This window comes from Plasmopara halstedii, assembly GCF_900000015.1.
Source record: "Plasmopara halstedii genome assembly, contig: Scaffold_1343, whole genome shotgun sequence".
Taxonomy (NCBI): Eukaryota; Oomycota; class Peronosporomycetes; order Peronosporales; family Peronosporaceae; genus Plasmopara; species Plasmopara halstedii.
Window position 1 is genome coordinate 1331741 of NW_020188258.1, and position 22896 is coordinate 1354636.

At 43.0% G+C, this 22896-nt stretch overlaps 8 protein-coding genes across 8 annotated transcripts; 4 read left to right on the top strand and 4 right to left on the bottom strand.

The window, feature by feature from the left end:
* Positions 1–210: 210 nt before the first annotated feature.
* On the bottom strand, positions 211–2894 carry PHALS_01285 (hypothetical protein F444_01327; the record flags this gene model as incomplete). Its single annotated transcript, XM_024731121.1, has 10 exons — positions 211–677; positions 745–877; positions 938–1066; positions 1121–1153; positions 1220–1364; positions 1428–1504; positions 1570–2250; positions 2311–2489; positions 2552–2690; positions 2760–2894. 10 exons carry the CDS (start codon positions 2892–2894, stop codon positions 211–213), a joined length of 2118 nt encoding a protein of 705 aa, XP_024581331.1.
* Positions 2895–3000: 106 nt separating this feature from the next.
* PHALS_01286 (p-type atpase (p-atpase) superfamily) lies at positions 3001–7118 on the bottom strand (the record flags this gene model as incomplete). Its single annotated transcript, XM_024731122.1, has 14 exons — positions 3001–3145; positions 3208–3737; positions 3803–3915; positions 3977–4122; positions 4186–4370; positions 4439–4591; positions 4649–4716; positions 4776–4905; positions 4977–6034; positions 6097–6372; positions 6440–6518; positions 6587–6679; positions 6753–6890; positions 6945–7118. 14 exons carry the CDS (start codon positions 7116–7118, stop codon positions 3001–3003), a joined length of 3288 nt encoding a protein of 1095 aa, XP_024581332.1.
* A 233-nt stretch (positions 7119–7351) lies between these two features.
* Positions 7352–7940, top strand: PHALS_01287 (Predicted membrane protein; the record flags this gene model as incomplete). Its single annotated transcript, XM_024731123.1, has 3 exons — positions 7352–7354; positions 7419–7642; positions 7709–7940. 3 exons carry the CDS (start codon positions 7352–7354, stop codon positions 7938–7940), a joined length of 459 nt encoding a protein of 152 aa, XP_024581333.1.
* Positions 7941–8097: 157 nt separating this feature from the next.
* On the bottom strand, positions 8098–9500 carry PHALS_01288 (bub2 protein; the record flags this gene model as incomplete). The annotated part of the gene is made up of 5 exons (XM_024731125.1): positions 8098–8443; positions 8514–8593; positions 8646–8774; positions 8840–9011; positions 9067–9500. 5 exons carry the CDS (start codon positions 9498–9500, stop codon positions 8098–8100), a joined length of 1161 nt encoding a protein of 386 aa, XP_024581334.1.
* Positions 9501–9656: 156 nt separating this feature from the next.
* On the top strand, positions 9657–12676 carry PHALS_01289 (serine threonine protein phosphatase; the record flags this gene model as incomplete). The annotated part of the gene is made up of 4 exons (XM_024731126.1): positions 9657–9728; positions 9820–9969; positions 10041–10238; positions 10304–12676. The coding sequence occupies 4 exons, from the start codon at positions 9657–9659 to the stop codon at positions 12674–12676; spliced, it is 2793 nt and encodes a 930-aa protein (XP_024581335.1).
* A 1213-nt stretch (positions 12677–13889) lies between these two features.
* PHALS_01290 (SANT/Myb domain) lies at positions 13890–15788 on the top strand (the record flags this gene model as incomplete). Its single annotated transcript, XM_024731127.1, has 8 exons — positions 13890–13965; positions 14041–14246; positions 14303–14439; positions 14507–14579; positions 14646–14797; positions 14863–15137; positions 15254–15399; positions 15465–15788. 8 exons carry the CDS (start codon positions 13890–13892, stop codon positions 15786–15788), a joined length of 1389 nt encoding a protein of 462 aa, XP_024581336.1.
* Positions 15789–16056: 268 nt separating this feature from the next.
* On the bottom strand, positions 16057–17843 carry PHALS_01291 (agc protein kinase; the record flags this gene model as incomplete). The annotated part of the gene is made up of 5 exons (XM_024731128.1): positions 16057–16661; positions 16726–16778; positions 16835–17325; positions 17403–17594; positions 17673–17843. 5 exons carry the CDS (start codon positions 17841–17843, stop codon positions 16057–16059), a joined length of 1512 nt encoding a protein of 503 aa, XP_024581337.1.
* Positions 17844–19044: 1201 nt separating this feature from the next.
* PHALS_01292 (hypothetical protein L915_01239) lies at positions 19045–21201 on the top strand (the record flags this gene model as incomplete). The annotated part of the gene is made up of 2 exons (XM_024731129.1): positions 19045–20148; positions 20218–21201. The coding sequence occupies 2 exons, from the start codon at positions 19045–19047 to the stop codon at positions 21199–21201; spliced, it is 2088 nt and encodes a 695-aa protein (XP_024581338.1).
* Positions 21202–22896: the final 1695 nt, after the last annotated feature.

Genomic DNA, 22896 nt, shown 5'->3' on the forward strand with positions numbered 1-22896 from the left:
ACGCTTGGACGTTTTACCTTGAAATCTCATCATTTTGCTAAGACCTTCGCCGTAATTTGACCTGGCTTAGTTTAATGTATGCAATAGTTTTTACGTCTTAAACTTGCAAACGTGTTGGCTTTGGCATCACGCCATTCATTCGTACAACAAGCAGTGGTATGTTTTCAATTTTGCGTCGCTTATAAAATTTTACATTTATATCTTGCATTTCTAATCCTTTTCATCGAGCAATGCTTCGAGCTCGTCCTCCAATCCAATATCTGCGATATGACTAAAGTCAATTTGGATGCCTAATTTTTCCACAGATTGTGTTAGAAATGGTAAAGTCACATGACTGTCACTTGCTTGCAGTTGCCCGTGATGTTTATGCTGGTCGTGTATGCAATGTTTGCATAAGGTCGGATTATCCGGATTTGGCTGAAAACCAGGACAGATGAGACTTGTGGTGCAAATTGTGCATCTCGGGTAATTTGCATTTAAATTTGCCAGAATAACTTCATGTTTACATTGCTGAATTCTTTGTAATTGGTCACGCTTCTCGTCATCGACGACTTTCATTTGGCGTTTGATGCTTTGAATGTGCTGTTGTTCTTCTTCTTTTTGTCGCTGAATTTCCTCTTGGCTTGGACCAATGTATGGTTTAGTGGCAATCAATGTGAATTCGCGACCTGCAGCAACTTGAAGCAACCAGACAGTGTAAGAGCAAAAAGTATTGTGAAATCGACATTTAATGTGGAAACGAACTAGAGCATGGTCGACCAATAAAATTGTCCATGCCTTCCACACGACCGGGAACAGCACAAAACGTCTCCTCTAAATCTTTCAATTCGTTGGGTCTTCCAAGACACCCATTCAAGTTACTTCCCCATGTAAATACCTAATGCATTTTTCAAAGGATTAGGATAATATTGCTAACAATGGAGTGCACAAGCTATACCTCATCATCGACAGATAGCGCCACGTTATGGTACATACCCGCGCACACTTTTCTAATCAGTGCATGCGTGGTAAGCAAGTCCGTTACAAGACCTGGAAGAGCCGACATTTGTTTTCCTCCTTGCGCAAGCTTTACCAAAAGTTGGTGACACTAAATCTATTTTGACTTATAACCTTTGAGTACCTGTCCAAGCCGACCACTTCCCCAAGTGTAAACCTGAATCAAAAAACAGTGATGACTCCTCAATCATGATTTTCAAAATTTTAATTACATTAAACGCACCATGCCGCCTTTCAACAATGGTGGAATCAACACAATTGCCACCGTGTGCCAGCACGCACATGCTAGCTCCACAATAATATCAGTCTTTAATGCATCGACCAGCTTTGGATGGACAAAAGACATGTTATCTCCATGTCCAAGACGGCTGCATATCACCAACGATCAATCACTTTTTCAACAAATTTGGCGAATATTTTAGAACTCGTACCCACCATCACCACTTCCCCATGTATATGCTTGTCCTTCATCAGTTACCAAGCCAGCATGTAAGGCGCCACAAGTGATCTTTGGGAAGTCATCTATTGGTATGAACGGGTTTTGTCAAAATACAATATTACAATATACAATACCTGGGAGACTCGAAGTTTTGCAATATTGCGAGCAAAAGTACAGTGCTCTCTTGTATTGTATGTGGCCCCAAATGCCATCATTTCACCTTTGTCTGTGACCGCAAATGTATGATTCGTACCCACAGCAACAATAGAAATGACACACGTTTCCAATACGGTGCTTTCCCATAATTGCGGCTCCACACAATCATTCCCATGTCGTGCTTTTCTAAGTAGCACCTCCGAAACATTATGAATAGGTTCAGCTCCTAGTTGACAGTGATCATTCTGTCCCCATGTATACACGTCTCCGTCTTTTGTCACGGCACAACAATGCACTCGACCGACAGCAATATGCTTCACACCTTCGCCACAAAGCGTCGATAATTTTACAGGAAGCACAATATCTTCCACTCTATCCTTTGTACAATTCTCCAATTTAATGCTTTCATTTCGCTCGTCTTCACATCGTTCGAAAAGTGCTTGATCTGGTTGAATAATTGTATCAGTGAGCTTCTTGGAATCCTCTTCATCATTTTGCTCATTCTCGCTGAGGTCTATATCACTCTCACTCTTGTGAGTGTTATCTGCATGTTCAGAACAAAATACTACAGATGGAAGACCAGTAGGACCCGAACGTTTCCCCCAGACGTAAATGTCTCCAGTCCGACTCAAAGCAAAGGCGACGTCCGAGTCAAAGCCCTGAACCACAAAGAATCAATTATAATCTTCTCGCTCGATCATAGGCGTCTCCTCTCTTACTGCGTAAACGTGAGCAATGCGACATCCTCGAAGGTCTTTAACAAGTTTCGGATGGGTTGATGATTCTAGATTCCCGTGACCGAGCTGTCCAGCAAAGCCTGATCCGAACGACCATACACCACCCAGCATGTCCAATTGACGCTCATAATCCTCTTCCTCTTCTTGTTGTTGTCGATTTTCTATGCTCATGGTACCATTAAGACGCGTTCATAAGAATAAAACCATGACGGATATTACTTGCCTGCTTCTCGCTGCTCACTTAATGAAGCTGCAAGACGTTGAATTAATGTAGATTTGTTGCCATTACTTGGCAATCCTCGAGCAACACATGAAGCTTGCAACATCTTTCTCTTCATAAGTTCTAACCAACGGAGATCTAGCTACAATTAACGAATAGAAATGATGTCAAATCAGCATTTACGAATAAAGAGTTTATGACAAGAACTCACTCGCTCCCATGCGTCATGCGAGAGCAGATTTTCCGTTTCGTTTATTGGGAGGAACAATAACTTGCGAAAGTTGACAGCATCTTTACCTGTCGGCTCTGGAACTTTCTGTTTCTTGTGTCCTCTGAACGCCAGCATATTGAAGCGTCACCACTGAAATATATGACGAGATACAAAAGTACATTATCTCAAACTTTATGCCTTTGTAATATATACTTGGCCTTAAATCTCTACACTACTCTTGTCAACGAAGATGTGGGACGATAGCGGTTGATAAAGTGGGATTACTAGACGTAGTGATCACTCCAGACGAGTCGGCAATCTTGTTGCGCAAGCGTGTTCGCCGAAGAATGTAAACAGGATGAAATGAGTCAAAGTTTTCTTCGTAACTAGACAAAATAACAAATTGGTCAAAGCTGGTGCTATCTGCTTCCAAATTTTCACAACTTACCACTTGTACGCTATGACAGGTAGAATGCAGGCGGCTAGAGACAATACAAATCCAAGCCAGAAGCCTTCTTTTCCTACTACTTTCCTCCAAGTACCGTGTACGTCGCTAGTAAATTGATCGTAGACGGCGATAGAGAAAAGAAATGCCCCCAGAGACAGCGTGTATGCCAGGAAGCTCAACCACGTCCAATTCAATGTTTCGAAAAAGATCTGACTGTGAACAATGGGTACAACATAGAAGAACGAGGCAACACTGGCTACCCAAAACGAATCCCCTTCACCAATATTATTGTGCTGGGCCAGGAGGACAGGTACAAAAGTAGCAATAACAGCATGATAGAGTGCAAAAATCGAAGACTTTGCCATTGTCCGAGGCGAGAAAAACATGTCATTTGCTCCAAATCGATAAAGCTCAGGATACTTGCATGCAATTGCTTGCGGTAAATCCGTCTCTAAAATTGCGCGAACTGTGACGGGGAGGGCCGTAAACGCGACGTTGTAGGCTGTGATATAGAAATCACAAAAGAATGTCTTTAACATTCATTGATAAGCCTTCTACGCATGAAGTCATTGACAATATTTATTATATGACATACCTGAGCTGAAAAGGCTGATAGGACTCCGTATATGAAATGGGGCAAGGTAAAGACAATGTTTTTGTAGAGAAAGTAGTCGATACATTGACTCGTCCGAAGATATGATAGGCGACCTGGTCATAGTGCTGTAAGTACCAAATTAACTGAACAATCATCTTTGATCAAGATTGTTACCATGGTACAGAAGAAGTCGATTTAAATGACTAAATTGTTGGACGGCATAGTCTGCGCTTCGAATGGCTTGCATGCCCTCTTGACCAACAATGCCAATTCCAACATGTGCCGCTCGAATCATACTTACATCATTGGCTCCATCACCACTAGACCAAATTCAAATACTGATTAATATATGGACCCAATAGCCTTTCGCTGTAGTTACTTACACCGCCATAGTAACATCTGGAACGCCTGCTTTAACACATTCCACCACGAGAGCTTTCTGAAGTGGTGATGCGCGACACACAATTACAGTTGCAGACTGCAGCGCCAATTTGAGAAACTTTTGGCGGCACGTCGGATGGAGTGCTAAAGTAAGAGCATTGCCATCGATTATCACTGCTTGACTTTCCTAAGCATGCCATGTGCCGCAATCAGGTCATCCGAATGAAAGATTTATGCATGTCAAATGGTGCGCACTTTTGAATTTTGAAGAGCGCATTCGAGCTGTGCAATGAAAATCTCTCGTGTCGCTACTCGTAGAATAATCTCTTGCATTTTTGAGGTCACGACTTGACAAAGTTTGCCAATTTCAAGTGACGTCTCAAGCTTGTCGCCCGTCAAAACCCAGATCTAACAATGCGTAAGATAATTTCTTGATTCATACAGAAATAAATAAAGCAGAGTTACCTTGATTCCTGCCTTCTGAAGCTCAGAAATTGTCTCAGGAACCCCCACTTGAAGCTTATCTTCGATAGCTGAAAATGAACAGCGCATGAGTGACCTCACCAAACAATAATACACGTATTTCCCTTACCACTTGCTCCAATCAAAGTAAGCTGTTGCTCAATTTCATCAACCAGTGCTTGTATCGTTTTTTCCTTAGACTGAAGGTCTAATTCAGCTACATCATATCGATCTTGCCACGAAGTAAAATAAATCTCGTCCTGATACCATTATCAAACAAGATTATTTTCTTAAGCAATTTTGACTAGGCGATATTTCATTCTTTGCGCACCAGATCACGCTCCGCAAACAATAACGTCCGATAACCCTCTTCAGCAAATTGTGTCACGTGTGACATGGTCTCTTCTTTATTTGACAGAAATTTATCACAGCGGTCTAGAATAACACTATCAGCCCCCTTGCAATAGAGTTTCACTGTTCCTTTTTCGTCTCGGACAATTATTGTCATTCGCTTTCGATCACTTGAAAAGTGAAGCACGCGCAAAATGTCGAAAGTTAAAACGCTCGTGACAGTTTTCAATTGTGACCCACATCGACCGTCTTCAGTAATCGCAATGTAAAGTTTATGACCACATCGTTCAAATAATTTGATGCCCATTTCTTCCGCACCACGGACCAGAGCACATTCATCAGGAGAATCCGAGTTGTATGACATTGCTCCAGTCGTGCGATCATATTCGCAAACTACAGTGTGACAGAGAGCCATTGCCAGTGCTAAGCGGCTCTCTAGACTATCTAAATTTTTTAACCATTGACGAAAAGACGAAACTGTAGGAAGCTGGTTTGAAAGACACTCACCACCAAATTCAAGTGATGCACCAGAAGTGCTACCAAGTACGGATTGTATCTGTCTAGAGATATAAACAACTCCACCAATGCTACATTTTCGAAAAACCATTTGATTTTGAGTCAATGTTCCTGTTTTATCGGTGAAAAGGTACTGAACTTGTCCAAGCTCATCAGTAAGAGACGATGTGTTGGCTATAGCGCCCTCTCCATTGCTACTGCGCATCCTGTTATCCCACGTGATAAACTTTGCATGCACTGTTTTAATGATCTCGATTGTGACCACAAGAGATATTGGAATGAGCGTATTCATAAGCACGAGAAATGAGAGAAAAAGCAACAGAATTTCCAGCTTCGAGTGCTCATCGCCCGCATAATTGAGGTGCTTAATATCCAAGTGGATATAATGTACACATGCCGCGATTGCACACAAAAGCACTTGTATGAAGAAAACGAGCCACAAAATTTGATTTAATCGCATTTCAAGGTGACTAAACTTGTGATGTGCCGCTCGAGCATTCTTCATAACTTTTGTGTCATGACCTAATACGAAAGCGAAATCAATTAAAAAATTGTAATTCGTGATAAGCAAAGTCCATGTTTACCTGTGTATACTACAAGCATCATAACCCACTTTGTATTCATCAGTGTCGAGCCGCGAGGAAGAAATTGTTTTTCATTCAGGCTGTAAGTTTTTGATTCGATTGAAAGATTTCCTGCGAATCGATACAAATCCTGATTCGGCTCTTCACATGTGACATAATATTTTTCTTTGTCGCGTGAAGTCGAGTCAAATACGAGCTTCGTTGTCACACCTAACGATCCACGGACTTTTAAATTCGCTTCTCCATTTAAGTTACTCGTGTCAATGAGGCATGAACCTGCGGATAGAATGTCGCGTAAAATATCTTACATTTTTAATGTTACGTTGTAACGTACGATCCATACCATTCTCTTCGCTACTGGATAAAATCACTCCATCAGCTGGAATTGCTTCCTTCTCGTGAATCCGAACAAGATCTCCAACCTACAATAGAGATGAAAATCATCAGATCGTTGAGGTTTCCATATCCAGCTTTTGGATTTTCAACTCACCTCTATATATTCCCATACAACTTGCTGTATTTCGAAATTCCTTAGTACAACGACGGGTCGGGAATTAATTGCGCCATCAGACGAACGCTTTTTCTAGCAATATAAGTTATTTTTTTTGGTAAATAAAAAGCTTAGATAATTCTCATTCATCTCATTCCTTACTCACCTGATCTTCCAATGCTTCACGTAGCACTCCAACACTAACTACCATCACAAGTGGGGCAATTGCCGTTATTGGTGTGAGAGGCGAAAGCTGCTTTATTGATTGTATGATGGCGATCACTAGAAAGTACACATTCGCCGACTTTTACCCGCTGTCAAGTTCAACTATTTCAATAAAGAAGCACATATGTCGTACCCGGCGGAATTGGTGAAGCAAACACAAGGGCAGAAAATTTAATACATTGTACTTTGTAGTATGGATGGCATTCGTAATAAAAGTGAACTTTTCATGCGTTCGCTCATCGCGTTCGATGTGGAAAGGATCCACAAGACGATATGGCCGGTCGAGGCTGGTATTGCGTCGCTTCATCTTTTCAATGTAATCTATTTTCGCTAACGATTTGACTTTAATAATCAATTTCACGATCTTTCAATTCACAATGTCAACGATCCAAAATGGGTCTTGCATGTCTGAATGCTTAAAATCGAAAGCTAACCTTTTTTCACAATCTCGAAAAAAGGTACAGGTTATTTGTAGGGATTAAAAGTCAAAATGGTAGTTTACTTTGATGGTACATATACCATTGACGTCAAAAAAGCGAAATGGTACAAAGAACACCTCAATGTCTCCGCGAAGGCATGATGTGCTAACGTTCTCCTCCATGCTCAGGCTAATCAAGCGGCCAAGAAGGCAAAGCGCTCAAGTGCATCACTTAGCACACGGCTACAGCAATGGATCGTGCCTATTAACGTGCTGTACTTTGTGTACTGCATTTTGTGGCACTCTAGCTTGGTTACCACGTGGACCTATGTAGGCTACTTCTATCTGACCTTCTCCACCTACTTTTGCTACTCATGGGTAGTTGCAGCAGCTGAAGAAGGGGGCAACAGCGAGTAAACTAACGTTGGATATAATATTAACTGAAAGTGACGCTGACGATATCCTGCCATGCTCTACAGATATGCGATGGATGTCCTGATCATAACACTTTTCGTGCAAGCTGGACTTATGATCTCAAGCTACTTTTGGCTCGTGTATCTCGTCATCCCAGGCTACATACTGTACCATGTTGGCCGCATGCTGCTTAATTACGTCTTCACACCAGACTCGACAACAGAAAATGACCCTAACATGATCAGAAAGAAAGAGAAAGCTGAGCGCAAAGCTGCACGTCCAAAGTTTCGTCGATAATAGGAAAATATTTTTAGTGACAGAACAAAACGCTTTTGAATACGAAAAAGGAATGTTTAAGTCAGAAACATTTACAAAATTTACTTTTATTGGCCTCTTGCTGCAATGTGCAAGGAAACTATAGCCTTTTATAGCCTTTTCAGTCGTCACTTTAAAGTTAAATCCTCCAAGGCGGGCGGGCACGTTCTGATCGAGGCGATTCGAGTTGTAAGTCTGTGCTGTGCATAGACCTCGGAACTTTATCTTTTGTCCAATGATCTTGTGAGAGGCGACCACTTCGACTCGATTTGTGCTGCCGGACCTGTGTCGCGATGGCTGATATTGTCTTTGGATGCAATGGCAAACTCGTAGGTGCATCTGGATTTGCAAATGGATGGCGAGCAATTTCGTATACTAGATCTTCTGGTAAGCGGTGAAGCAATTGCAACGCAACTGAGATCAGTAAATCTGACTGAAGAGGTGGTACGCATCGTAAGCTTAAGACTTTCATCAGGTCCATATCCCTGATACAATAAAAGGCACAAGTGAGACTCACTCGTTTTGAAGCACTTGTACAGTTACAATCAAACGTACAGTTTTAATAGTTGCTCGCGTAGCAACACAGTATGAGCGACTGCTAGTATGACGACAAAATGAACACCCACTGCAAAAAGCTAATTCAAACCGGTTAACAATGACATAAGCATGATTCTAGTCGCAACTTACCACATCCCAAACGCGAAGGAGTTCATGTAAGGGTGGGACGCAAGCAAACAGACTCAAAATTAGTGGCAGAGCATAAATCTGCGCTGTGATGCCTCGTGAAGCTAAGTGGCGATATAAATCTGGATCTAGCTGCAAAAGCATTGTCATGACAAGTTCGCGCCGATTATTTGAAAATTTTTGAGAACTTCATTCACCGTTTGTAGACATTTATCAACCAAAGCGCAACCCTTCTCAACGCCTTTGAGTTGTGGTGCCATGTAATGTGGACAATGCCTCACAATCAATTGGCAAAACATGTGGTACGCATCAGGCTCTGGCAATACATACAGAAGCGGCGCACACAGCACATTCATACCTTGAACATATCTATTGCATTTTTTATCAAGACTGATCGTGGCTATCAATTTTCATCGTCACCCACCTGATCGATGGCAAATTGCCACAACGGCCATTTTTTCCATCTTTCGAGTTCTCTTCTTCAGATGGACTTGATCCTAATTCATTAATAAAAACATTTAACAGTCGCACTAACTTTTCTTCTGGTACGCGCTGCGCAAACTCCAAATCTCCTCGAAAAGTGCGAAAAGTATCATTACGAATGTCACCGTCATAATGAGATGCTCCTCTGCCCACAAGTGCTGCGTATTTGGTCATATCGACGTCATTTTCCACTCCTAAAAAAGCCTTCCACACACGTCCACGTAAGGAGCAAAGACTATCATCGCGGGGTAAACCGTGCACAATAACTAGCCGCTTGAGCTCCCGCCATCGTTCATAATCTGTCGCAATCGTATCACCTGGTAATAGCACGTCGTATAGCTGCCACAACTGTATGTCTGATGGCTGTGTGGCCATCGTACAGCACGTTGATAGTTATTATGTGTGACGCTTGCCATGCCACGGTGTGTGAATTACATCATTTACACCGATATTTTTGCTACCTTCGTAGGAAATGCGTGGCAGATTTTAGTTACATTTGTTTATCAACTGCTGTGCTTCATATTGTCGCAAATGGAAGGGGAAGAGGACAAAGTTTACATCCAAGTAGGAGCACGTGTGTTAGTACACGGAAAATACGCTGGGGTGCGAATAAGTGTAGTTTCCTTCGACTACGTAACGCAATTTGGCAGTAATAATCCCTCTTTATCTGATTCAACTCTTAATTTTCGTATAGATCGTACGATACATTCCTGAAAGCACTGCACTTGTGGGTGTTGAGCTTACTCGACCTCGCGGCGAGAGTGATGGGACCACAAAAGATGGTACCCGTGTTTTTACATGCAAGCCATTACATGGTCTCTTTGTCCGTGAGGAGCAACTTCGTGTATGCTGCTGTTGCGTGCAATTGCGCTCGTTTGATTTGGTCATTGACGTTGTTTGCTCGTAAAATTGTAGCCTTTTTCCGAGCACGATAAAGCAGCTTGTGTGCTGCAAAGTGTCTGGCGACGGTATGGCGCGTCGCAAAAGTTTCGCCACCTTGTATTCTCCCACGCGTGGAATTTGCTGGACAATACACAAGAACAACTAAATCTTAGACGCTCGGAACAGTTGAAATCAGCGGAACATACACTGGCGCAATTAACAAAAAAACAGGTTCATAAGAAAGAAATCTGTTTCCATTTCCTCATATATTCACTTGATTTTTTATTTCGTTCTAGTCTCTTAATCGAACAGTATCCGAAGTGGCTGTAGCAGAGATTATTGTCGAGCCGGAATATGAAGGACCTCATCTCATTTGGCCATTAGAGCTATCAAATGTGTTGAAGATCCTGAGTTCGTTCAAAACCACAACTATCTTTCACCACAAATATGTGCTTCAAGTTCTTAAAGAAGGTGTCAAGTCGTTGGCTCCACTGCCAACTTTGCAAGAAATAACACTTGTCGAAGGTGAGAAACTCACAGTGGTAGGAGATCTTCACGGTCAATTGCAGGATCTGTTTTCAATCTTTTCTATTAACGGACTCCCAACTCGCACCAACAAGTATCTTTTTAATGGGGATTTTGTGGACAGAGGAATGTATGGCGTTGAAGTCGTCATGACAATTCTATTATTCAGACTCTTGTACCCGACTAGTGTGTTTTTAAACCGCGGAAATCACGAATCTAGAAACCAAAACTCGTGGATGGGATTCGAAGACGAAGTGTGGGACAAATATTCTGCAGGAACTACCGACGATCTCGATCGCCCAGCGTGCGTCTTTGAGTGTTTTCAGACTTTTTTTGAGTCGATTCCACTCTGTGCAGTGCTACAGCAAAAAGTCTTTGTAGTGCATGGTGGTCTCTTCTCGCGTGACAATGTAACATTGGCACATTTACGTAAAATTTCACGAAAACGTGAACCCCCTCTTCACGAATCAAGTTTTGAAGATAAAATATTTGAAGACATGCTATGGAGTGATCCACGTATGATCCAATCTCGTCAACCATCGGAGCGGGGGGCTGGCGTCGAGTTTGGTGTCAGTGTCACGAATAATTTCTGTCTCGTCAACAAGATTGCTTTAATCATTCGTTCTCATGAATGTGTTATTGAAGGGTTCGAAATTCTTCACGGAGGTCGATTAATTACGTTGTTTTCTGCTTCCAGATATTGTGGAACGCAAATGAATAAAGGTGCTTTTCTGACGCTAGGTCCGGATCTTCATCCAGAGATTCAGCAATTTTATGCTCATTCGATTAATGAAACCACTTTCAAAGCGCCAGAGCCAGCTCAGTTGCAGGGACTATTGGAGGAGGATACGTTGCGGATGATTGCAGAACGAATTTGCGATCACAAGGCGTCACTTTACTGGTACTTTACCCAGCATGATGACGAGCAGAACGGATCAGTCTCGCGCTTGATTTGGGCAGAAGCTCTGCGCTCGGTATTGCAATTGGATTTACCTTTTCTCACTTACCAACCCAAACTTGCAGATGAAACATTGGGACGCATTAATTACTCGCGCTTTTTATCTCGCTATCGCATAGAAAATGATGCCATGGACAATAGTGGATGGCAAGAAAGTATCATTGCTCTGATTTGCAAGAAACTGTATCGTGCTATGGGTGCTGGTGATATGCAACAAGCGTTTAAAGTCTTTGATACGGACTCGAGCGGCTTCATTGAATACGAAGAGTTTCTAAATACACTCAAACAGATGGATACAGGTCTGTCCGACCAGCAAGTTTTTGCGCTCATGCGTACAGCCGATACGAATGATGATGGACGCATTGATTTTAATGAGTTTGCACATCGTTTTGAAGTCATTTTCACGGATTTGGGTTCAAGTCAGGAGTCATCACCAAGAGCAGACCCAGGTCAGACACCAATGGAAATTTCAACAGATGAAGAAGCAGCAGCTGAGATCGAGCCCATTTTCACACGGCGAGTGTCACCAGGAGAAGACCAATCGACGTTCACGCCGCAACCCGCAAGTAATCTTGACGTCGAGACAATGGGAGCATTGTTACAAATTGGCAAGGCGTTATTTGCCCGTCCCGGGTCATTACAATATCATTTCTACCACTTTGATAAGAATCAGGATGGAGTTTTGTCGCATCGTGAGTTTGAGCTTGCGCTAAAGCAACTAGGATTTGATTTTGAGCCAAGTCTCTTGTATCGTGTCATGGCTGCTGTAGACCGTGATGGCGGCCGTTCGATTGACTATAAGGAGTTTGTAACGGCATTTAGCATCCAAGATCTTAAGGAGCAGGAAACGCTTCATTCAGGCGACTTGACGTGGCAAAACTCTGTCTTACAGCAAGTGTCGAATGTACTTTACCAACATCGTATCCATATTCGTAACGCGTTTCGAATGTTCGATGCAAAGAATAGCGGCTTTATCAGTCGTACTGATTTTCGCACAGCTATTCGGACTTTCAATGTTGTTCTCAACTCGCCATTGTCGGACGATCAGATTGAGGAATTACTCAACTATCTAGATAGTGACCAAGACGGTGTCATTAGCTATAAGGAATTTTTTGATGGATTCCGAGTAGTGGATGTTCGTGTAAATGACGACAAAGAGAACGAGGCTGAAGCTGGAACCGTTTGAATCTGCAAAAACCACTGTGAATGAAACATTGTTCTCTAATATCGTTTATTTGGCCCATTTAACTCTTTGATCATACGGTGGCGATACTTTGTGACCATTTTTGCTCTAATAAAATTGTAATATCTTGAGAATGGACACACCAACACGAGAATACTTGGATTCTCACTAGTATACGTCCAATATGATAACCCGCCATCTCGCCTCATTTGTTTGCGCTAAAGCAGCTCACATATATCCCAGCGAAGACAAAGTATCGCCGCATGTGCTCAAATAAAGTTGTTGCAACCTCAGAAAGTGCACGTCCAGCCCAATTGTCTGTGTCCGTACATGGTCAACCATTTATGCGGTAATCATTTAACTCTCCGTAATTCCTCATCTAGCACACTTTTAGACCCTTGATCCAGACCAGCTGGTGTAGATGACGGACAATTAATTCTTTTGGCAGTTTTACGGCTGCTAGTATTGAAATAATAGATTAGCGTCAGTGATGTGTATCATCTTGTCATTGATTGAGATCTTTGTCACGCGTTAAAATTATCTGATATGTGCAATCATTGGCATACCGAGCGCGTTCAACGTACTGCTACTCGTTTCTGGAAGTGATTAATAATTTAGGCTGAAATATCTGACGCGATCGAGATCAAATCCGACTGGCTGAATTTGTATATGATGGAGAGATTTAACGGCGTGTGGCTGACGGAACAAGCTATTTGCTGACGGATTTGAATGAGCGCTGGTACTAGCTTAGTTAAGCGATTACACGTTCTAAATCAAGCTACATTGCAGATTCTGATGAATGTGTCTGAACTTGTCGAGAGACAAATTTTCAAAGCGACCAGAATTGATGACTTCTTGCTCCAGCCAGATGATGCTCGTGCATAGGAGATGATGGAGCGATACGAAATGATGGCAGGTGTGTTGGACCAGACTTTATCCTGGCGAGGCGCCTGGAGTATGCACAACACGTAACGAACCGATGCCCATGCATATGCTTTTGTTCTGCTGAAAAAATACTGAGCACCTAGAACCAAATCACAATTTTCTGTCGTGATAAACATAAATTTTCTGATATACGAAAATTTGAGCAAGCTACCAGCGCATACGCACAGCACAATCAGGAAAATTTCCAGCATTTCAAAAATTTAATATACGGCACCATTTGTTGTCACAATTCCAAGTATATAGACAAAATAGATTTCTCCATTATTACACAATGCGTGAAAAGCGAGTCGCACTGGAATACTGCGGCGAGTTTCTTTGCCACATCGGCGCGCTGGAGGAAGCCAATGGTAATTTCTCTGCTATTTTATTATGCGTATACCTGCTTTGTCTCTATAGTTCGCTCACTATCCCTCTTTTCTAAGCCATCAGCGAAATTCTGCGTAAAATTGGCGTGGAGTTGTCTGATACAAGTCCGTATCGCCTTCGCGCATTGCTGGCCGCTATTCGGCAAGAACTAGACGTTGATGCCTTCGACGTCGTTTTTGTGTTCGAGCGACTGGTACAACTAAAAAAACTAAATCCATCGTGTCCCAGCAATGCTCTGTTTAATTCTCCCCTATTTTTCCACGTGAGCCTCTGCCATTTCAAATACTGGTGATTGTGGCTGAATTTTTTATGATACAGCTGTTGGTATTGCGCTTTGCTGTTGCTTTTGAAAATCTTGATGAAGAATTATTTAAACTGGAGAGCGACGACTTGTGCCATACCGAAGGTATTTACGAGACGTGTTTGGTGCTTCAGGACACGATGAAAGAAAATCGGTGCAAAATGAAGTGTGGGGATAGTCATGTTCATTGTTGCTTATCTTAGTTGTATTTTGAGATGCAGGTTAAGTGTCACGACGGAGTTGACGAAATTTCTTGTGGCTTTTGCGAATATTTTCAAGCAAGATGAACCGAAGGTTTGTAATTTAGAGATCTGCATTTTCTTTATTTCGACTGATAGATTGGCTGGACTTCGATTTTAGAGTTGCTGGGACTCGTTTTACGAGATGTATTGTTTAAAGGATGCTGCTTTCCGGCGTGACATGAAGCGTGCGTTATGGGTGATTGAGTCGGTTATGCTTGGCCCCACAAAGCTTGAGCTGGTTTTACCAGCTGAAGTCTCGGAAGAAACTGCGTAAGATTACAGAAAGTTACTGCTGCAAAGATTTTGGTGCTCAGATTATGTTATCCATACTCCAGTAAGGTCGTGCCGCGTGCGATTTTAGAAAAAAGATTTAGTGGTACTCATCAAGAATGGCAAGATCTCGCACAGATTCACTCTATTCCGGATGCTAGCCAACAAACGATTAGCGATGACGTGCGACGGCATGAGCAAAATCAAGATCGACCGCAAAGTGACCGGCGAGGTCAAAGTCAACCACAACACAAGCGTGATCAAGATCAAGATTTTCCGCAAGAAGAGCAAAAACAAGACCAAGATCACGAGCAGGATCTACAAGAGATTAACCGCAATGGTAATGCGTCCACCAACATCATCTTCCTTTCTGTTCCTTTACGTCAGGATGGGACTTTAATCTGCGCATTCGGCACTTTGCTTCTTGTTTTAAGCTAACACTTCGGTTTTGTACAGTTAACAGTGACGCGACTGAGTCTATGCATTCGGACAATTCAGAAGAAAGTCCAGAAGAGCGAAAAGTTGTATCAGTACCTTTGCGTACACCAAAAGTAACTAGAGAAGCTCGTCAGGAAGATGACCACGTGAATCCTCTGAGAAGGGTACTCATTTCGTCCTGCTTATAAGTGGTAAGGTTTCTTACATATGTAACATTAATTGTGTGCAGAATCAAAGAGACGATGCAGATTCTCAATTGGCGGCAGCTCGGCGGCGAAAACGTCCTCGTAGAGGTCGCTGGTCAGTAGAGGAAGAGGCAGCATTGATCGAAGGTTATCGGCTCTATCACTCATATGCCAATGTGTGGGTACTCATCAAATTGAAGTATCCGGATGTTCTCCGTCTCCGATCGAATGTGGATTTAAAGGACAAATATCGAAATATGGTCAAATACGGGAAACTTTCACAAGTCGACAACAGTAGCACAGGTGTCACTGACAATGATATGACGGATGATAACTCTGGCGCAGATGGTCAGACTAGAGACAAATAAATGCTGTGATACATTTTTACTCGAGCATTTTCTCTTACAAACTAAAAACAAGCAAACGCACGTGACTTCTAGCTCGCCAAATTTGTACAATATATGCACAATACGCTTCCTCCAAAGTAGTGCTTTTCACCAAATTCCCTATATGCATCTTATCTCCCCTCAGTATATCCATTTCCAAGATGCTTTGTGATCCATTTATTTTCAGCACTGCTCCTTTTTTCAGGCAAAGTAGAGGCGAAAGAAAGTAAATCACATAGTTTTAAGGATATTAACTTCGGCCAACTGAGCCGCTCATGGACAAATCGTTTGGAGTATTGTACGTGAAGCCCTGGAACGTCATAGACGGACGCGAGGCGTCTGACACGCGAACACCTGCGAGAGCCGAGTTCTCCACGCTGTGGATCTGCATCTTGGTAAATTCTGCTTCAAAATTTTTTGTCTCCTCAGCATTACCAGCAGCAGCACACGGATTGAATGGTGGTGGAATTTTGCGGTCGTACAAGTCTTGCCAGTTCATGCCGCTGAAGTACGGATGATTTTTCACCTCATCTGCACTTTTGCTTCCTAGGCGCTTGTTCGGATCACGTCGTAAAAGACCACTGATAAAGTCTTGAGCCACAGGGTCCACATCATCTGGAAATGTGAGTGGAGCATTGCGCACACGATCAAAGAGTTTCTGACGGTTGCGAGTATACCACGGCGGTAAGCCCGTCAGCATCTCGTAAAGCACCATGCCCATCGCCCACCAATCAACGGCCGTGCCGTGTCCAACACGGTCTAGAATCTCTGGTGGCAAGTATTCGGGCGTTCCACACATCGAGTTGGTGCCTTCAGCGCCATCAGTAATTCCCTCCTTGGCAAGTCCGAAGTCGGCTAAAAAATCAATAATTAGTAACGTTCATAGCTCATAGACCCTTCGTGGATTATATAAGCTTACCCAGCAGAACATGACCAACAGGGTCAAACAGAATGTTTTCTGGCTTCAAGTCTCTGGATACATTTTATGTGAGCACAGAACAACCGTAGCAATAGAATACTCGACGCACCGGTACACAACGCCTAGGTCGTGCAGATGTTCTAGCGCCAGAGTGATTTCAGCACAGTAGTATCGAGCCATGCTCGGCTCAAACTTCTCCATTCGCGAAAGATGGAAGAAGAGTTCACCTCCGGGGCAATAGTCTAGCACAAAGTAAAGTTTCTGTGACGTCTGGAAGGCGTAGTGAAGGTGCACAATAAATGGATGCTTGGCTCGACCCAGTACACGTCGCTCTGTGCGTGTGTGTTCTACCTGGTTGCGGCGTTTGACGTTGGACTTGTTAAGCGACTTCATAGCAAATAAACGCTTGCCTTCCTTCTTGCGAACGAGCGTAACCTTGCCGTACGATCCCTTACCAATCACCTTAAGTAATTCAAAGTCGTCCAGAGAAGTCTTGGGTGTGTTATACATACTCGTTTCATCTTCTGCAGACTGTGACACAGGAGGCGTAGCATCGTACGAAATGGTTGTGGGTCCTTGATATTTCTCCACGGGTTCTTTCTGCAAAATACACAATATGAATGCATAAAGTGTACTATGTTCTAACGTATAATTACTGGCTAGGTGGTACATCGTACATTCGTAAGCATAAATTCCATGAAAAGCTCTGAAGTGCGTGGGTCCGAGTTGCCCGACGCTGGATCATACTGACATAGTAGATGTAACCAATTGGCCAGTTCCTGCTGACGCTTTTCGATAAATTCCTTGTTAAATGAGCCCAGAAACTTCTTGGGTGGTAAAGCTGGGCAGCGATAACCCTCACTCGATAGCTGACCGATATATTATGTCAAGATTGTCAATACAGGTGTAAAAGACCTTTCAAACGTCTATCCAGAAATAATTCGTACCTTGTCGTAAAAGTCTTTGAATTCGTGATAGCGGTGCTTGACCATGAACATGCCCTCAGGCAACTGGACTTGCACAAAGTAGACAGTGGTCTTGCTGCCATTATGGCTTACATTGTCGTGGCCCATGATCCCAACGAATTTAGGTCCACGGTAGTCATCCGGAGAGCTCATGTCTAGAAAGTCAAGGTGCAATGGAATTATGCCTCTTTCACCTCGCCCTCTTGTCTAGATAATACGACTGAGCTCAGGAGACTTGGTCAAATGCTGTAGTTTAATTGTGTGCGGCTGGGTTGTTAAATGAGGGGGTTAGTGAAACTTGAAGCTAGAAATTGTAATACTTGACGTACATTCAACACAAAATTTCATGCCTCTTCCGTCGTCGAGCAACCGAAACACTGGCCGACGTCTGATTGGGCGGTGCATATGGATAGAGACGGGAGGAGATCGAATTCATGACAATATAATGAGTTATGATATATCGTAATGAAGCATGCCCGCAAGATCACCCAGTTATCCGATGCTATATAATAGGGTATTTTTTGTTAAAGGTTTACTAGGGTAAGCCTATCCGCACAAGGAAGTAGCGAGGCTATGGCGAAGCGACGGCCACAACTCGACACGTCATTTCGACGCGTGCGCCATATAACGACACTCGCAGAGCTTTACCAATGGAGTAGAATCGACATTTAGGATGTCACGCTCGCTGACTCGCCAAACTCTATCATTACTATCAATATTTACGGCTTGTCATTTCTGATCATCATTGACAGTGAGTGCATCAGGTTGAAGAGAGACGATGACGTATCTGTCTCAGCTTCTTCTTGTACATGCGTGTGGGTGGCAGCGGACCATCAAATGTATAGTAACAACACCTTTAGTCCTGCCTCTGCGCACGGATGTAACAGAGGAAGATTCCAGTTCCGCCCGCTAGAGCCGAGCCACTGGCTCAAGGTTGGTAGAGCGGTGCTTCGTGATCGCACCTTATGATTTGGCAAATGCCAAAGGGGTCACAACAAAAACAAGCGGTGCTTGCAAAATTTTGTGTGATCTCGCTCTGTGATTTGATGAAACCCGCTTGTACCTTGAATTGCTGAATCCCCAGCTAGAATCCAGCGTTTCTAACACACTTAAGCACCAGCTGCTCTATGCGATCTCAACCCTGACTACCATACTATTTGGTATTGTTCGCCGACTCTACTGACGTAACCTTCCACAACACGATAAATGTTTATGCCAGGGTGGGTCTTTTTCACTCATGTGATTGGTCTGGAGTAAAGGTTATGCTATAATTAGGTGATTAGGAACTATCAAAGGCATAATTCACAGCTTCTAAATCGACACCTCTCGAGCCTCTCTGCCTTTGTTTCTGCTCATGTCAATGCTACCTAACACAAATGGAAACGCTTTAAATATTCGAAACGGTCACTTTGTAGACTCTCAGGGTCGCGTGCGACTTCTGCGTGGTGTAAACCTTGGTGGCTCATCCAAACTTCCATCAGGATATCAGCACACCAATCGCTACTCGAGCAGTAGTTTTTTCGATGGAGCACCTTCCGTGTCGTTCATTAATCGACCATTTCCATTAAGTGATGCGCCTTTGCACTTTGCGCGGTTACAGCGCTGGGGTTTGACATTGCTTAGATTTGTCGTGACGTGGGAAGCCATTGAGCATGCCGGCCCCGGGATTTATGACAATGACTATCTACATTATATCAGGAATATCATTGAACTTGCTGCAGATTATGATCTTTTGATTTATGTGGATCCACACCAAGATGTCTGGTCGAGGTGGACAGGGGGAGACGGAGCGCCAATTTGGACACTAGAAGCAGTGGGACTGAATCCAAAAAAATTTGAAGTAACAAAAGCTGCACTGTGTGTGGAAACGTGTGGAGTGGATGTTGCTAAATATCCAAAGATGATTTGGCCGACCAACTACTTTAAGATGGCGTGTGCTACCATGTTCTCACTTTTTTGGGGGGGCTCCAAGTGCGCACCAGAATGTCGAGTGAATGAAGTGCCAGTTCAGGAGTATTTACAATCTCATTACATAAACGCCATGGTAAAGTTGGCAAATACATTAAAAGGATTGACAAATGTGGTGGGTTTTGGAACAATGAATGAACCTTCTTCGGGTTATTTAGGCCTTGATGACTTGAACAAGCATTTTCATCATGGAGAGCTAAAGTATGACTTGGCTCCCACGGCATTTCAAGGAATGGCACTAGCAGATGGGTATCAACAGGTTATACAACGCTGGTCAAATGGTGCAAACCAACATGTGTTCGGACGCCCTGATGAGTTAGTGTTGGTGAATCCAGACGGAGTGCGCGCGTGGCACCAAGGAAGACGTTGTATCTGGAGAGAAGAAGGTATTTGGGATGTTAATACCACAACAGGGGAGCCTGAGCTGCTACGTCCGAACCATTTTGCGGGAATTCAATTTGGGCGGGACTGCTATGTGCCGTTCGCCGCGGTACTTGAATTTGTTAAAATTTGATTATGATGTCGACTTAACAAATGCTGTGTATTTCCATGTCGTTAGCGCTTTGGTGAACGCATTCGCAGCATTTTACCGCATATTTTACTGTTTGTGGAGCTACCGCCACTCGAATTCAGCATTGATGCATTTCCTGAAATTGACAGTAAACTTATTCCTCGTGCAGTTAATGCTACGCACTGGTACGATGGTGTCACGCTGTTTCTACAAGCTTGGCGTCCCTATTTTACGGTTGACCCTAGAACTAAGGTACCTGCATTTGGCCGATCTGCTGTACGCTGGACGCATTTAAAGCAATTAGCGAATATTAAAAGCTACGGCAGCAAGCAGATGGATAACGCTCCAACGCTTATTGGTGAGACAGGAATACCTTTTAATATGCATGGTGGGAAAGCTTTTCGAAACGGCGACTATAAAGCACAGTTTGGCGCTTTGGACCACACTATTTCGTGTCTTGAGGCGAGCTTGGTCTCGTTCACACTTTGGTGCTACACATCAGACAACTGCAATGACTTCGGGGATCAGTGGAATCTTGAAGACTTAAGTCTGGTAAGTAGGGACAAGCCCATTCGATCTGAAGCTGATCTATCGGTTCCTGAACGAGACGCTTGTGCGCGTGCACTGAAGGCCTTTGCACGTCCGTATGCCACTCGAATTGCGGGCACTCCCATAAAGTCCAAATTCATATCTAATCGTGTCCGCTACGAGTTGGAGTACGTCTCGGATGTAGGCAAAACGAATGAAGCTGCGTTGCATTGTACAGAGGTCTTTGTGCCACACCTGCAGTATCCGAAAGGGTATTTCATAAGCACTTCGAATGGACACTTTTCCGTCCAGTCACACGATGGTTGGGACGTTGTGAGTTATATGCATGATGCGTCGAAAGCCAATCATTGGCTTGTGATTATGCCGAAGGATCTAATTTATGAGAAGCGTCATCGAGCTCGCATTGCTATCCGAAGGATAGTGGTACTTCTACTTCTGGCGCTAGTTATCTACATTTTGTATATATTATATGAACACGATTAAAATCCTTTACATCCGTATCAATCTCGCATATCCTTGAAATGCACTTTTTGTCTTCAGGTAATCACGATAGTCCTCCATGAAAATCTACATTGTTCTAGCTCACCTGCGAACGGAGTCTAGAGAAACGGTAACTTTCGAGAAAGTATCACCGTAAGAAAATTTTATTGTAGTTGAGTACTTTTATTTGTGCAAGTTTCGCCGCATAGTCCGACTTGACGTCATAGTCTTCGTGGTATTCGTCTGCCGTCGTTTTTCCATTCCATTATCCAAGTTTGTCAATTGATGGCAGTCTTTACATTGTCGAAATTAGTTAAATTTCGGTTTCGTTTTACGACTAAAATAAAACATTTTTCGCCACGTGAAGCTGATAAATGAAGCTTTCGCAATCTGTATTGAAAAAAAGACGGAGAGACACATGATCACACTGACCCACATGGCTGCACATCAAATTTGTCAACTATGTTCCATAAGATAAGATCTTTATACAATTTCTGCAAGAGAGGTCTTTGTTTGCGTTCTTGGCTATTTTACGTGCCACGGCTGCTGCTCTGGGAATTCATCAGTGCAGCCTCTGAGCTCGCCATTGTGCCCGGTACAATCAATGCCTGATTAGATGTTATGTATAGGTGCTTAAAACTACCTTGTTTCTGCTCAAAGTCATGAAATGCCAGAAATTTTCGGTTTCGCAATATGACTGACCTAAACCCGATTGCATTTTCGACAACGGTGAGCGCATGACTGTGATGCCAAAGCGTGAGTAATGAGATGCTGCGAAGATGAGATTACTAAGCGATTAAGTTTTCAAGTATGTAAGTGTATGATATTGTGCAGCCTCAGAGTGATAGATATCACGGCACTTGAGCTCGTATAATTATTGTATCGTAATATTTGATTATTAAGAGTATTAGGGCACTGCGACGCAACTTATTGCGACAGGTTGAAGTCGAAACATTTCATTAGTTATTATCTCGGTAATTAGTAACGGGTGGCATCTTATAAGGTAAGTCGACAGAAAGTGAAGCTTCAATTGTACTTTACTTATACTGTCGCCATACATGTGTCATTAATGCACTAAAGCCCGTTGCAAATATTGGCCTATTCCAATGCAAGTTCTGGAGTAGTGGGTTCCAAAGGTGTCTGGTACAAATGTATCGTATTTAATACAGTACAATTTGTGCGAAATTCACATATAACTGTGCATGTCAATCACAAGTTGAGTAATAATGACAGCTGTATTATTCATTATAGTGAAGCGCGTCATGTTTAATTCTAGTCTGAGAAAATCAATACTAAGTATTTGTTACTTTTAAAATAGCAGAGCTAACAAAAATCATAACTTAGCTACCCGGCTGGGCCCCCTCGTAGATTTGAACTATCTGAGTCAAAGCATACTCTGAGCAATGTGCACAGCAACCCCGTTGCACTTAATAAAATTTGTAGTCAGTTTCACGACCAAGTTGCGAAAGGACTGTATCCTCGGCGAGAATTAAACATGAGATGTTCGTATACGCTTAAAACGAGCGTGTTGTAGTATTGTGTGCTTTATGAGCTTAGCGATCCATTAGGGAAAACTAAAGGATCGTCATAATAATAGTAAACGCGTTCTCGCGTTCATTACTCTAGGGTCAGTTTGCTATGCCTCTTTGCTAGGGTAGTGTTCGCATACGTCGGATCTCTCTCGTCTAGGGGTATATA